Raw genomic sequence first — 12,903 nt, forward strand, 5'->3', positions numbered from 1 at the left:
AGGATCCTTGCAGTTTGCCATGGGGTAATGTACAAGCAGCTTGCTGCTTGGATGCTGCATGGATTACTGCTGGACCAAAGTGAGGAGTTTTTCGTGAAACAAGGTCCAAGTGCAGGTGGTGCTGCTGCCTACCAGGAGGAGGAGGAGGAGGATCTTGGGCTGGGAGGCTTGAGTGGCAAACAGCTGCGAGAACTTCAAGACCTGGTGCGAAGAACATGTGACATTGCACTCTGGACTTTTTCATTTGGTTTTTTAATTATAATTAGTTTTTTCCTTTCTTTATTTTTGATGTTATTGATAATATAAAAAGTACAATACCCTTTGCTAACTGATTGTTATTGGTTTTGTTGTTTGTGGCTTGACACAGAGGCTGGTGGAGGAGGAGAACATGCTGGCTCCATCTCTCCAGCAGTTCTCCCTACGAGCAGAGATGTTGCCTTCTTACATTCCAATACGTGTGGCAGAGAAGATCCTCTTTGTCGGAGAATCTGTCCAGATGTTTGAAAACCATAACCACAGTCCATCTAGGGCTGGTAATGTATTTTTGAAGCATTATACTATTCATTTTAGCTGGTGTGACTAAAACATACAAAATTACAGTATTTCTCTTTCAGGTTCCATACTGAAACACCAAGAGGATACATTTGCTGCTGATTTGCACAGACTAAAACAGCAGCATCTTTTTAGCCTGGCTGATTTTGAAAATTTAATCGATCGCATCAGAAGCTCTGTGGCAGGGGTAAACCGGTTTAGTAATGTAATGTACACTGGTCACAAAAAGTTATGGTTATTCATCTTTCACATGAAATTTCTGGATGAGCCTAAAATGCACGAGAACCTTTATAATCAAATGTAATTTTACCTTCTCAGAAGTGTCAGTATTTTTTGCAAAACCTGCTGTTTTCTAATGGATTTGAACTTATATTTAGATTTTTTTATATTGAATTTACATTTGATAAAAGGTCAAATTCTAAACCTGTAAAATTTAGCGTGTATTATCTTGAAATTTCACCTGTGTCAGGTTTACCAATTAGACATTCATTAAACAGGACAAAAAGTACGCAAAGACACCAGTTCAAGTTTGACAGGTCGCGAGGAGAGAGAAGAGGAATTGTCTCGTACAATTCACCACTGCACTCTCTGATTATCCACTCCTCAGCACCGCATTTTATTTAGTTTTAAAACCCCCCTTATTTACATGGATGTTACTAAATAGAGACAGAAACAAAACATAGTTGGAAGCAAAGTGTACTTGTTTCTTCGTGTGTGTGTGTGTGTGTGTGTGTGTTTGCGTGTGTGTGTGTGGTGTGTGTGTGTGTGGAAGATTGCTGAGTACATGTGTGGTCATCATTTGTTTAATAGACAACAGGTGCTCCTGGTTCTAACAGTTCTGATGATTAGCTGTTTTTGTTCTTGCGCTATCTCCTGCTAGGTGGCTGCCACATTATCGAGAGCAGACCAAAGCATTTCTTTATTGGAAGCAGATGTATGATAATTATATTCACAATTATTCCTACATTTCCCCCCTGTTTATCCTACATTTCCTTCAACGTTATCTAGAGCAGAGCAAAGCATTCTTCATTGCAGGCAGGAACAGTTACTTAATTAAGCAGAGAGAGATTCTGTCAACATTTTTATTTGGGGTTATCCATAACAAGATGGATTGCCTTCCTGCAGCAATCTGGCCAGCCAACTTATACTCATCTGGTACGCCTCGTGGGATGTCAGTTGCATCAATGTATGTCGGATCTCCATCTTTCCAAGAGGACCTTTGCCTTCGGAAGAAACAGAGAAAACCCAGAAAGCCAAATAACCCTAACTTTTTGTGATTAGTGTATGTCTTACATCTAATAATTGTACATTTCCATTTTTAATTGCCTTTCAGCATCTTTGGACACTGATGGTAGAGGAATCAGAACTCCTTGAGCAGCTCAAGGTATGATATTCTACTGCGCTTCTTTTTATACACCAAATTGTGATGATGATTATGTTTGTGTCAGTATCAGGATCATCTTTATTTGCCAAATATGTCAAAAACACACATTTGTCTCTGGCAGTTGGAGGTACTCTCATATGACATTCAATTGATAGAGAATAAAACAACAGTCACTGAGCGACACAGGATCAGCAGTAATGTAATAATGCAGGTACATTTTTTTAATGCAGAGGCCTTTAAAAATTATAGCATTTTATAATAACTAATCGAACAATAGTCCTTAGCAGTGACCATCATGCAAAGAACGCCGATATTTCAAAAACTACTGTATATGCACTTTAAAGTGAATAGTAGTGTGATAATCTGGGACAATGTCTTTTGTGCAAATGTTGCAGGCGCTACTCGGGCACATGTGAGTGGCCAGTGTTTGTCAACAACGGATATGCAAATCATGCAGCATAGTGAGACTACTACAGTGAGTGCACAAGTAATGAATCGTTGGCCTGACAGGAATGTGTCAACAAACTTGAGACAAAAAGTTGGCAATATGTTGCAATAGATTTGTCAGTTAACTTTAATAACTTTATGGCAAGAGGGAAGAAGTTGTTGGAATGTCTGCTAGTTTTGGATGGCGTTTTTCGGTCTTGCCTACATGAGGGAAGGACCTGGAAGAGGTGGTGACCAGAATTTGGATGGTCCAGGAGGATTTTACATGCGCTTGTCTTAGTTCTGGTAGCATGCAAGTCCTCAAGAGTGGATAGGGGAGTACTGACAATTTTTACAGCAGCTTTGATTGTCTGTTGCAGTTGGAGTCTCCGGCACTCTGTGCTGTCCTGGTACAACATTCAGAACAAAGGACAAGGAACAACATAGCAACAATTAGAATCAGAATCTGCGTTAACAGCCAAGTGTGTAAAAACACACAAGGAATTTTCCTCCGGCAGTCGGTGCTGCCCTGCTACAACATTCAGAACATAGAAGAAGGAACAACATAGCAACAAGAACAAAGAACAAGACATTTCTGTTTATAGGAACTATTCCTTGTGCAAGATGTAAAATGTATATAAATAAGTGTGTTAACAATGTCAATTGTGCAAAGGGAGCATTTTAAAGTGACGGATCGTGCGGTCTACAAAATATAAAAATAAATAAATACCAATTCTAATTGGACAAACAGGATGTGAGTGTCCTAACATGGAAAGAGGCAGAAAAATAGTAGGTTCACTGATCAAGAATTAAAATACTTAATTGCTGAATTAATTAAAACGAGAACAAAGAACAGGAGACATTTTTGTTTCTCTGAACTATTGCTTATAAGAGTCGTGCAAGATGTAAACTCTCAATTTAGAACAGGTAAGAGATACCGGTAAGTGTATTAACGTCCCACATTGTGTTAATCTTGTACAGAGTGCCTTTACCTGTTCGCAGCTCACGATATGGACCAGTGGAATCTCAATTGTGCAAAAGGAGCAGTTTAAAGTGACGAATCGTGTGGTCTACAAAATATAAACTATATATATATATATATATAGTTTAGTATATATATACTGATTGGACCAGCAGGATGTTGTTGAGTGTCCTAACATGGCACAAGGCAGAAAAGTAATAGGTTCACCAATCAAGAATTTAATGACTTAATTGCCAGAGGGGAAAAACTGTTTGAATGCCTGCTACTTTTGACTTTCATTGATCTGTAGCGCTTTCCTGACGGAAAGTTCCAAAAGGATTCTGCCTGCTCTAGACCTAGTTTGCACTGGGTGCAAGACCTCAATAGTGGGTAGGGTGGTGCCGACAATCCATTCAACGGTTTTGATTGTCCGTTGCAGTCTGAGTTTGTCCTTTTTTTGCGGCGGCCCCCAAACCAGACGTGTGATGGAGGTACACAATACTAATTGGATGACCGCTGTGTAGAACTGTCTTAGCGGCTCTTGTGGCAAGCCGTGCTTCCTCAGAAGCTGCAAGAAGTACATCCTTTGCTGGGCTTTTTTGAGGATGGTCTTGATGTTCGTCTCCCACTTCGGGTCCTCTTGAGACTTTAATTCCCTGGAACTTGAAGGAAAATACAAAATCAAAGATTTAATTTTAATTTTTTAGAATTTAATTAAAGATTTACTGGGTATTGTCCACTGCTTTTTATGTGCAGAAGGAATGAGCGTCATCTTTTCTTACATTTCTGCTGTTCTTCTGCTTTCAGATCATCAAGGACTTCTACTTGCTGGGTCGTGGTGAGCTGTACCAGGTTTTTATTGACCTTGCGCAGCACATGCTGAAGACCCCACCAACGGGTGTTACAGAGCATGGTAAATCACATTACGCTTTATGCTTCTTTATGGGCCTTACCTTGCTCTGCAAGCAGGAATGAGACCTACCTTGGTATGAAAACGTATTGGTACCCTTCTGAAATTCGTATATTTTTGTATAGTTCCTCCACTTTATTGCTCAAGATAATCAAATGTAAATATCAGACAAATATAACCCATGAACTTCAAATACTGTTTTCAAATGGTTTTATTTATTCAGGAAAATTTAACCATTCAAAGTTACCTGGCCCTGTGTAAAAAAACTCATGACCCCCAAAACGTAATAACTGGTTGTCCTATCATTAGCTGCCACAGTTGAAACCAAGCATTTTCTAAAACTGGCAAGGGTTTCTTTCACATCTCTGTGGAGGTATTTTGGCGCACTTTTCTTTGCAGAATTGTTTGAACTCAACAAAAATGCATGGAAAATTCAATTAATTAATTTAAGAACATGCCACTGTATTTCAATCTTATTCAAATCTGGATTTTTACTGGGCCACTCCAAGACCTTCATTTTGTATTCTTTAGCCATTAAAAAGTTTACTTGCTAGTTTTTTAGATTGTTATTGTTTTGGATTGTTAGTAGTCCGCTTCATATTGAGGTCAAACACTAATGGCTGGACATTCTCCTTCAGTATTTTCTCTTAAAGAGCAAAATTTATGATTCCATCAATCACAGCAAGTTCTTCAGGTACTGAAGGAACAAAAGACCTCAAGACAATCACACTATCACCACCATGTTTGACACTTGGTGTGATCTTATTCTTCTGAAATGCTGTGCTATATTTTCACCAGATGTAAAGAACCACTCCTTACAAAAGCTAAACTTTCATCTCATCAGTCCATATAAATTTCTCTTGAAAGTCTTGAGAATCAGACAGACGTCTTTTTTTTTTTTTTTTCCCAAAAGTAAGACGAGCTTTCATGTTGTTTTTGGTCAGCAGTGTTTGTCAATGGAACTCTGCATTGGTTGCCATTTTGCCCATTCTCTGTCTCATGCAAATTGACCTTATCTGAGGGGAGGCCAGGAGTTCTTTAGAAGTTGTCCTGGTTTCCTTGGACGAAATGGAAGCTGGACAACCTCAAGCGACACATCCTGCAGAAAAGTCATTTGAATGCTGTTGGAATTATATGAAGACTCAAGATGGGAAAAGAGATGGGTACATTATCATGGGAGAGCGCAAACAACCGGCAGAAAAAGAATGAACTGTCAAACAAACAAAAAAAATCTGACCCTGAGCAAGAGTTCTCATTGATAATATTTTATTTGCCATTAAAATTAATGCCTCAATGCTGTCGGTTCAACAAATCCATGATCACATGGCAAAGTATGTGAGTATACCAGAGAGCTGGCAAGGGAAAAACTATGCCTTTAAATTTTTGAATTCACTCAATGAGATGTTGCAGAATGAGACTCTGTATAAGGTTAAAAATACACCATGGCATACCATGATAGTAGATGAGAGCACAGACATAACAGTACACAAAATGCTAGTCATATATATCAAATTCAGGGAGGAAAATGATGTCAGTTACAAAACTGTGTTTGGTCATCCATCTGACAGCATGCACTGCTCATGATATTGTGCAGGCAACAAATCAGTTTTACTCCAAACATGGACTGGACATGCAGAGAACGGTAATGCTGACTTCTGATGGTGCCTCAGTAATGCTAAATCAGATGTTGCAGAATGAGACTATGTCTTCTTCTTCTTTTCCTTTCGGCTTGTCCCGTGAGGGGTCGCCCCAGCATGTCATCTTTTTCCATCTTAGCCTATCTTCTGCATCTTCCTCTCTAAACCCAACTGCCCTCATGTCTTCCCTCACCACATCCATAAACCTTCTCTTTGGTCTTCGTCTCGCTCTTTTGCCTGGCAGCTCCATCCTCAGCACCCTTCCACCAATATACTCACTCTCTCGCCTCTGAACATGTCCAAACCATCGAAGTCTGCTCTCTCGAATCTTGTCTCCAAAACATCCCAACTTTGGCTGTCCCTCTAATGAGTTCCTCCACTTTATTGCTTAAGATAATCAAATGTAAATATCAGACATGATTTCTAATCCTATCCAACCTGCTCACTCCGAGCGAGAACCTCAACATCTTCATTTTTGCTACCTCCAGTTCTGCTTCCTGTTGTTTGTTCAGTACCACCGTCTCTAATCCGTACATCATGGCCTCACCACTGTTTTGTAAACTTTGCCCTTCATCCTAGCAGAGACTCTTCTGTCATATAACACACCAGACACCTTTCGCCAGCTGTTCCAACCTGCTTGGACCTGTTTCTTCACTTCCTTACCACACTCACCATTGTTCTGGATTGTTGACCCTAAATATTTGAAGTCCTCCACGATCGCTATCTCTTCTCCCTGGAGCCTCACTCTTCCCCCTCCACCTTTCTCATTCACGCACATATATTCTGTTTTACTTCGGCTAATCTTCATTCCTCTCCTTTCCAGTGCATGTCTCCATCTTTCTAATTGTTCCTCTGCATGCTCCCTGCTTTCACTGCATATCACAATATCATCTGCGAACATCATGGTCCAAGGGGATTCCAGTCTAACCTCATCTGTCAGCCTATCCATTACCACGGCAAACAGGAAGGGGCTCAGAGCTGATCCCTGATGTAGTCCCACCTCCACCTTAAATTCTTCTGTCACACCTAAGGCACACCTCACCATTGTTCTGCTGCCATCATACATGTCCTGTACTATTTTAACATACTTGTCTGCCACACCAGACTTACGCATGCAGTACCAGAGTTCCTCTCTTGGTACTCTGTCATAGGCTTTCTCTAGATCCACAAAGACACAATGTAGCGCCTTCTGACCTTCTCTGTACTTTTCCACTAGCATCCTCAAGGCAAATAATGCATCTGTGGTACTCTTTCTAGGCATGAAACCATACTGTTGCTCGCAGATACTTACTTCTATCCTGAGTCTAGCCTCCACTACTCTTTCCCATAACTTCATTGTGTGCCTCATCAACTTTATTCCTCTATAATTCCCACAGCTCTGAACATCCCCTTTGTTCTTAAAAATGGGGACTCAAACACCCCCCCATTCTTCAGGCATCTTTTCGCCCGCTAGTATTCTGTTGAATGTTGGTCAAAAACTCCACAGCCATCTCTCCAAATTGCTTCCATACCTCTACCGGTATGTCATCAGGACCAACTGCCTTTCCATTTTTCATGCTTTGTAGTGCCTTTATGACTTCCCCTTACTAATCATTGCCACTTAACAGTCCACAAAATGCTAGTAATATATATCAAATTCAGGGAGGAAAATGATATCAGCTACAAAACTGTGTTTGGTGGCATCATCCAGCTGACAGCATTCACTGCTCATGATATTGTGCAGGCAACAACCCAGTTTTACTCCAAACATGGACTGGACATGCAGAGAACGGTCATGCTGACTTCTGATGGTGCCTCAGTAATGCTAGGAAAACACAACCTAATTGCACCTTTGTTAAAGCGTCAAATACCACACCAAACATAACAACATTGTGTGGCCCATAGAGAAGACTTAAGCATTGATGAGGCCTGGAAAGATGTGCCTTTGATTAGAGATGTGGAAACGCTTCTTAGAACTGTCTATTTCACTTTCTCTTGGTCCACTGTGAGGAAGGGCAAATTAAAGCCCTGAGCAAAGATTCTTGATGAAGATACACTGTCATTCAGGCCTCTGAATGAAGTGCGATGGCTGTCGCGACACCAAGCTGTGGATGTGTTCTGTAACAACGCTGTGCTTGAAGAATACTGCAAAAGAGAATTCACTGATAACAGAGCTCCAATGGCAAAAGTTCTGCTACAAAAAGCTGAGTGATCCAAAGTTAAAGGTTACTGTCACTGTTCTTGGAGATATGTTATAGCTCCCCTAAAATAACTCTAACAACTCTGCCTCACTTGACAAAAGACGCAACCTGATTATGATGGAAGGACACTCCTTTGCTAGAGCAAAGGTTGAGAAGTTATGTTCCCAATACTTGAAGGAGAAGGATGTGCAATGGAGTTACTGTGTCAAAGAGGCAATGGGGACCTCATCAGATTATGACAGAAATACTGATGAGATTATTATTTTTTTTTAGTAGTAAGATTTGTGACCACATGGATGCTCGTTTTCCAGAGGATGAATTAAAGGAGTGGTCTGCATTTGACATTGAAGCATTGAGCTCAGACATCAGTTTTGGTTATGGATCAGCACTCATTGCTACACTGGCAAAGCGGTATGAGGCCATTCTCCACCACCCACAGTTTATGGAGGCCATTAACAGTCAATATGATGACTTCCAAGTACATAATGAAGCTAAAACTTAAATGGGACAATCAGCATATTCTCAGATATGGTGGCTTGCAGCACTTAAATGTGAGGAACTAAAGGAGATCTCATCTTGTGGATAATTGTGCTACATTTCGTGCTTCCAGTGCAGAGTGCGAAAGAGGATTTAGTTTGATGAATCATATCAAAACAGCATCCAGAAATCGTCTTGAAGTGATACATTTGGACCAACGGATGTGCATAAAGTCAATGCAAGAAGCAGACCGAGCCATCAACCTGGACAAGGTGTAAAAGCATTGGAAAGGTGAGAAGGACAGATGTGAAAAATAATTTTAAGTCAGATTTGTGCATATTCTAGTGACATTTAAGATGTTTTATTTATGGATGCTAATCATTAAATTCCATTATGTCTAGATAATTTATGAGTAGTAGAAAAAGAGAAAAAGAGTAAAAGACACTGTATCACTAGCTACAGCACATATCATCCTGGAAAATGTGAATGTTTTAATGTGAACAAAATGTTATGCCTGAAAAGTTTTTATGTCTCATTTCTTCCAAGGCAAGACACTCACCCAGTTTAAAACTGGACCTCGCTGACCTAAGCCAAAAAAGGACCCTCATACATAACATACTAAAAGTCTCACGAAGAATCTTCAATCAAAGTGTTTTGTCTTTTTCATTTTAAGTGTCCCCAATTAGTTATATTAAAAGTAAACTAATGTAAACCTGTTGTATTTTTGTCATTTATTTTATTTTAATAAGACATGAAACTTTCTATAATCCCAGGTGTGTGAGTGTGTGTGTGTGTGTGTGTGTGTGTGTGTTGTGTGTGTGTGTGTGTGTGGGTGGGTGGGTGGGTGTGTGTGTGTGTGCGTGTGTGCGCGTGTTGTGTGAGTGAGATAGGACTGCACAGCGGGAGGGTGAGAAGGTAAAGAAAACGTGATGGGGACTGAGGAAGTGTGCTTTTACTTTTCCTGCCACCCAGCTCGCTGTGCAACTAAAGGAGGTTTACTCTTGGCAGTGTTGGAGGACGCTTTTTCCCCCCGCGTGTTCGTTTAATTTCGGGTAGTGAGAATGTTGGTTATCCAAATACAGGCTGGAGATGATGAACAGTTTCTTCGAAGCTTTTACTTGCAGAATATTCTGGGCACAAACGAGTGACAGACAATGGCTTTGGCAGATCACAAGTGCAAAGATACAGAGGACTTGCAGAATTCTTATACTATCAGAAGGGTCCGCAACACAAAAGTATGAAAGGAAAATAAAGAGCATCACAAGAGAATCGCATCATAAAATAAAGAGCATCACAAAATATCTGCATCATAATAACCAAACCAAATCTATCTGGTAATAACGGGCACATTCCTACGTCCTGGTCTCTAGTCAACATTTCAGCAAGATACACTTAAGGTTAACTGATGAGTTGGCATGCTTCAAACATGAGTCATGACTAAATATGAGCAGAAGACACACTCCAGCAGGACAACCTCTACACGGAGAATATCTCTCCCTTTGCGTCTCGCAACCAGGATCACGGGACCGCAGCAGTAAAGGTTAGCACAGTATTTTCGCACAACTAGCTTGTGCATTGAATGAAAATAGCTAGACGTTTCCCAGTCAGATGGCGATCTTTGGAGAAAATAATCTGTCAATTTCATTCTCAAAATGCCAGGGAAAAATGCACAGTTAAATGAAAATATGTGGATCAGCACAGGATGTTTTTATCAGAGTGGGAGAGCTCATATTTTTTGATGTTGCCACCCTCTGCCTTTTCTATCAGACATCTATCGCATTTAAAAGCTTCAAATCTTCACTTGAGCTCACACCATACTAATATCGACCTGGAATCCCCAAAATGAACTAAACTTCTTTCTCACTTTGAAAAATCACAAGAAAAGCAGATGAATTATTATATTTTTTTTAAATGAAGCATCCAGAGATGAATGCTTGCATCATATCAAGTGGCTTTGAAATGGTAGTTTGTCTGTGTGACAAAGGACACAATTATTTTTTTTAATTACTGGCTTGTGGTCTCGTTATTCTGTAGGAGTCTATTTTTCCTGTTGTCATATTGGTGTGTGACATTTACAATAAATCTGCCTGGCCGAAGGTATCTGTGTGAGGAGGGAATGATATCCTCGTGTATGATGTGGCTCTCTTCTGTAGCACGGTAAAAAATGTGTCTCGTCCTCTGTTCGCCATCCCTGGTACGAGAGTAGGGAAACTATGCAACAGTAGAAGAATTTGCAAAGAGGCTAATACTTTTTCATGGTGCAGTACATAAAACAAACCATCTGTCTTGTAATTCATTTTTTTCTTGGCTAAAATTAAAACCTGGTCTCTGGATTTTTTAGACAATTTTTATTTAAATATTTCTTGCACTGTATGATCCTTTCATTGTATTGCACTGTATGATGTTTTAATTATATTTTGCCCTTGTTGTTGTTTTGAATGCTTTTAATCATGTAAAGCACATTGAGTTACCTTGTGAATGAAATGCGAAAAATAAATAAATTTGCTTTGCTTTGATTACTCAGGGGCATCTCAATTCAGAGTGTGCTAGCCCTTGCCACCAACTAGTTGTAATTTTCTTTCTGTTGATCCCAAGCAGGTCTTGAAAAGAGCACCAAACTCCTCAGACCATGTTCTTCCAAACAGAGTTTTTACCACCCACATATTTCACAGTGACGTCATAAAATATTCAATAACTCACTTGGCATTTTAACACCTCATCTGCACAAAATACTGAGCTTGTATAACAACTCTATGAAAAATGTCTGTTTGTGGATTACGTGTTTCAATCTTCATTTTCTTTTTCCTAGATGTAAATGTAGCCTTCCAGCAAGCAGCTCATAAGGTGTTGCTAGATGATGACAATCTGCTGCCTTTGCTCCACCTCACTGTTGACTACCATGGCAAAGACATCAAAGGTCAGCTGTGGACAAAAATTTTGCAATACTGTGACATAGTTTTGATGTAAATACAATGACTATTTAATTGACCTTGACTTGCCACATACTGCTAGATATTTTTGGAGTGACTATTACATGTACTTTTTAAAAACTTTTTTTTCACACAATAAATGAATAAATTATTGGTCTTCAATGTCATTATGTTCACAGTACAGGAAGCCTTTTTTTATACAAAAAAAAAACCAAAGAAACGAAAAATCACACTACATGGTAAAGTAATCTTGAGTAGTAACAATGGTAAAAGGTTACTTTTGTGCCATATTTACTTTAAGTTACCCAACCTGTAGCAAAACCAAATCAATCCATTCCTAATTTAAAGTGGGACTGTCATAAAATGGATGATTTTCAGTATATTATTAATGAAAAACACACAACCAATATGGTCCCATGTGTTTTTTCACCACAAAACATGATTTTGACGTATACAACTTTTTGTAACTCCTGCCATGAAAATCCTCTCGGGATTTGTTTTAGAGAAGAAGCAGGAAGTGATGTAAAGGATAGCGGCGCCCCCTAGTGGACTCGTTTGTTTCCATTTAGTTTTACCTCCGGGAAGGTAACATGTTGTTCCTTCGTGTTAGCGAAAATGCTGACTCATTGCATTGCTGGACATTGCTTGAACACTCGGGAGAATGGAATTGCCCTTCATAAGTTTGAAAGAGACACTGTTCGTTGTGAAAAATTGAGTGCACGGGTGTAGAGGACGAGAGCTTCGTGGGTTCCAAATAACAGTTAGGTGTGTATACAGCTACTAAAAAAAATAACAGTTGGGGACCACGTAATCGGTCTCTCTCAAAACGTAACAAAAGATCCGCGTATGAAATGTGTTGATGTGCGCGTCGCCTAGCCAACAGTGTCTCACTCAGCCTCGTCTTGATAGTGTTCATCGCGTACTGCGGTGGCTGTGAACAACCCTCTAAAAGCAACCTCTGCTCCATTATTCGCCACCACGGCACCGAAAATTAGCCACACCGGGTGAGGCGCCGCGTTCGGCGGTCACAGCTTCTGCAAAAGCTGCGCGTTGGGCTTTGCGACGGGGGCGGCTCTGAAGAACCCAGCCGAGAATGCGTTACTCAGTCGCGTGCACGCATAAAGCGCCCCAGCTCGACTGTGAACACCTCCCTAAAGCAGCACCGCTCGGCTCCATCATAAGCCACACCGGCCGGCTGCGATGAGCTACGATGGCTCATCTCCGCTGCGGAAGTGGATCGCATATCATCTGAATATGGCTCCAAACAATAGTGTAATATTGCCCTGAGGGCTCGAAACAATAGTGTAACATTGCCCGGGTAACTTCACTCGGTTGTGTGGTGTTGTCCTTTTCGAAAAGAGCTTTGGTGTCAGAAGGGGCGTCGGAAAAATCTGAATGTCTTTGTTGTTCGGCTTCCATAGTAGCAGGCACTGCGCGTTTTCAACG

General features: G+C 40.4%; 1 protein-coding gene across 2 annotated transcripts in view; it reads left to right on the forward strand.

Moving 5' to 3' along the window:
- The window catches only part of tubgcp4 (tubulin gamma complex component 4), a 71,552-nt gene that overhangs the window by 36,027 nt on the left and 22,622 nt on the right, over positions 1-12,903 (forward strand). Inside the window, exons 7-12 of one of the 2 annotated variants that reach the window (XM_061815762.1) lie at positions 3-204; positions 368-533; positions 615-739; positions 1,886-1,936; positions 4,131-4,236; positions 11,337-11,444. In XM_061815762.1, coding sequence (XP_061671746.1) covers positions 3-204; positions 368-533; positions 615-739; positions 1,886-1,936; positions 4,131-4,236; positions 11,337-11,444 — 758 coding nt within the window. The remainder of the gene's footprint in view (positions 1-2; positions 205-367; positions 534-614; positions 740-1,885; positions 1,937-4,130; positions 4,237-11,336; positions 11,445-12,903) is intronic. The other variant, XM_061815763.1, reaches the window with a different exon arrangement.

The sequence above is a fragment of the Syngnathoides biaculeatus genome, chromosome 3, assembly GCF_019802595.1.
Source record: "Syngnathoides biaculeatus isolate LvHL_M chromosome 3, ASM1980259v1, whole genome shotgun sequence".
NCBI classification, from domain to species: domain Eukaryota; kingdom Metazoa; phylum Chordata; class Actinopteri; order Syngnathiformes; family Syngnathidae; genus Syngnathoides; species Syngnathoides biaculeatus.